The 916-nt window shown below is 53.7% G+C and overlaps 1 protein-coding gene across 1 annotated transcript; it reads left to right on the top strand.

Moving 5' to 3' along the window:
- The first annotated feature begins 12 nt into the window (after nucleotides 1-12).
- On the top strand, nucleotides 13-894 carry LOC107747709 (ankyrin repeat domain-containing protein SOWAHC-like). Its single transcript, XM_016562304.1, has one exon. It carries the CDS (start codon nucleotides 49-51, stop codon nucleotides 805-807), a length of 759 nt encoding a protein of 252 aa, XP_016417790.1. The 5' UTR covers nucleotides 13-48; the 3' UTR covers nucleotides 808-894.
- The last annotated feature ends 22 nt before the right edge of the window (nucleotides 895-916 follow it).

The raw sequence follows: 916 nt of genomic DNA, 5'->3' as shown, positions 1-916 counted from the left end.
CATATGCAGGTGAGACGCTCACTGGTGCACCGTAACTCCCAAGGGCACATGTCAGCCAGAAGCAGTGAGTTCAGAATGTCGTCTGTGGATGAGGATTGTGCTTCGGTAACTTTAGACCCGCTGGAGCACGAGTGGATGATGTGCACGGCAGACGGCGAGTGGGACAGTCTGCAGCGGCTGCTCGAGTGTGAACCCACACTCATCTCCAAGAAGGACTTTGTCACGGGGTTTACGTGTCTGCACTGGGCGGCCAAGCAAGGCAAACACGAGCTTTTCGCAATGCTGGTGGATTTCGCCAAACGGCACGGCGTCGCCATCAACGTAAACGCCCGATCCAGCGCCGGCTACACGCCTCTGCACCTGGCAGCCATGCACAATCATATAGAGGTCATGAAGCTTCTGGTGGGAGCGTATGATGCTGACGTGGATGTGCGGGATTACAGCGGGAAGAAAGCGGCGCAGTATCTCCGATCCAGCGACACATGCGACATCAAGGACATCATAGGGGCTTGTGTGAACTCTGACACAGAGAACGCATCTGGAGCCGGGCGATGGAAGCTTCCTAAAGTCCTGCAGTCCAACCTCAACGCTCTACGGTTACTGAACCACCCTGAAGAGATGACGGCCGATGCTCAGCCCAGGCCCAGGTCTCTGTATCGGAAATCCTCCATCAGCCGCATCAGACTGCAGAGGAACCGCTTCAAGACGCAGATCGTCCACAGCACGTCGTTCAGAGAGAACGAGGAAGGAGAGGAGTCTCTCAAGAGCCCGGTCAAATCCAGACCCTTGTCCAATCTGTTTGGCTGAGACGGAAATGTGAATAATAGAGACCTATGCAAAGACATTGTTACTCTGAGATCAGCTGAGCTGCTTGTTTACTGCGTGGTTCAAACTCATTTTCTAAAAAGGAAAAAAA

Source organism: Sinocyclocheilus rhinocerous, unplaced genomic scaffold (assembly GCF_001515625.1).
Source record: "Sinocyclocheilus rhinocerous isolate Xijiao unplaced genomic scaffold, SAMN03320098_v1.1 scaffold12999, whole genome shotgun sequence".
Taxonomy (NCBI): domain Eukaryota; kingdom Metazoa; phylum Chordata; class Actinopteri; order Cypriniformes; family Cyprinidae; genus Sinocyclocheilus; species Sinocyclocheilus rhinocerous.
This window is presented reverse-complemented; position numbering and strand designations above follow the sequence as displayed.

What these genes read in the sequence shown, in the direction of transcription:
- LOC107747709 (XM_016562304.1), top strand. Translation starts at nt 49, where the DNA reads ATGTCAGCCAGAAGCAGTGAGTTCAGAATGTCGTCTGTGGATGAGGAT.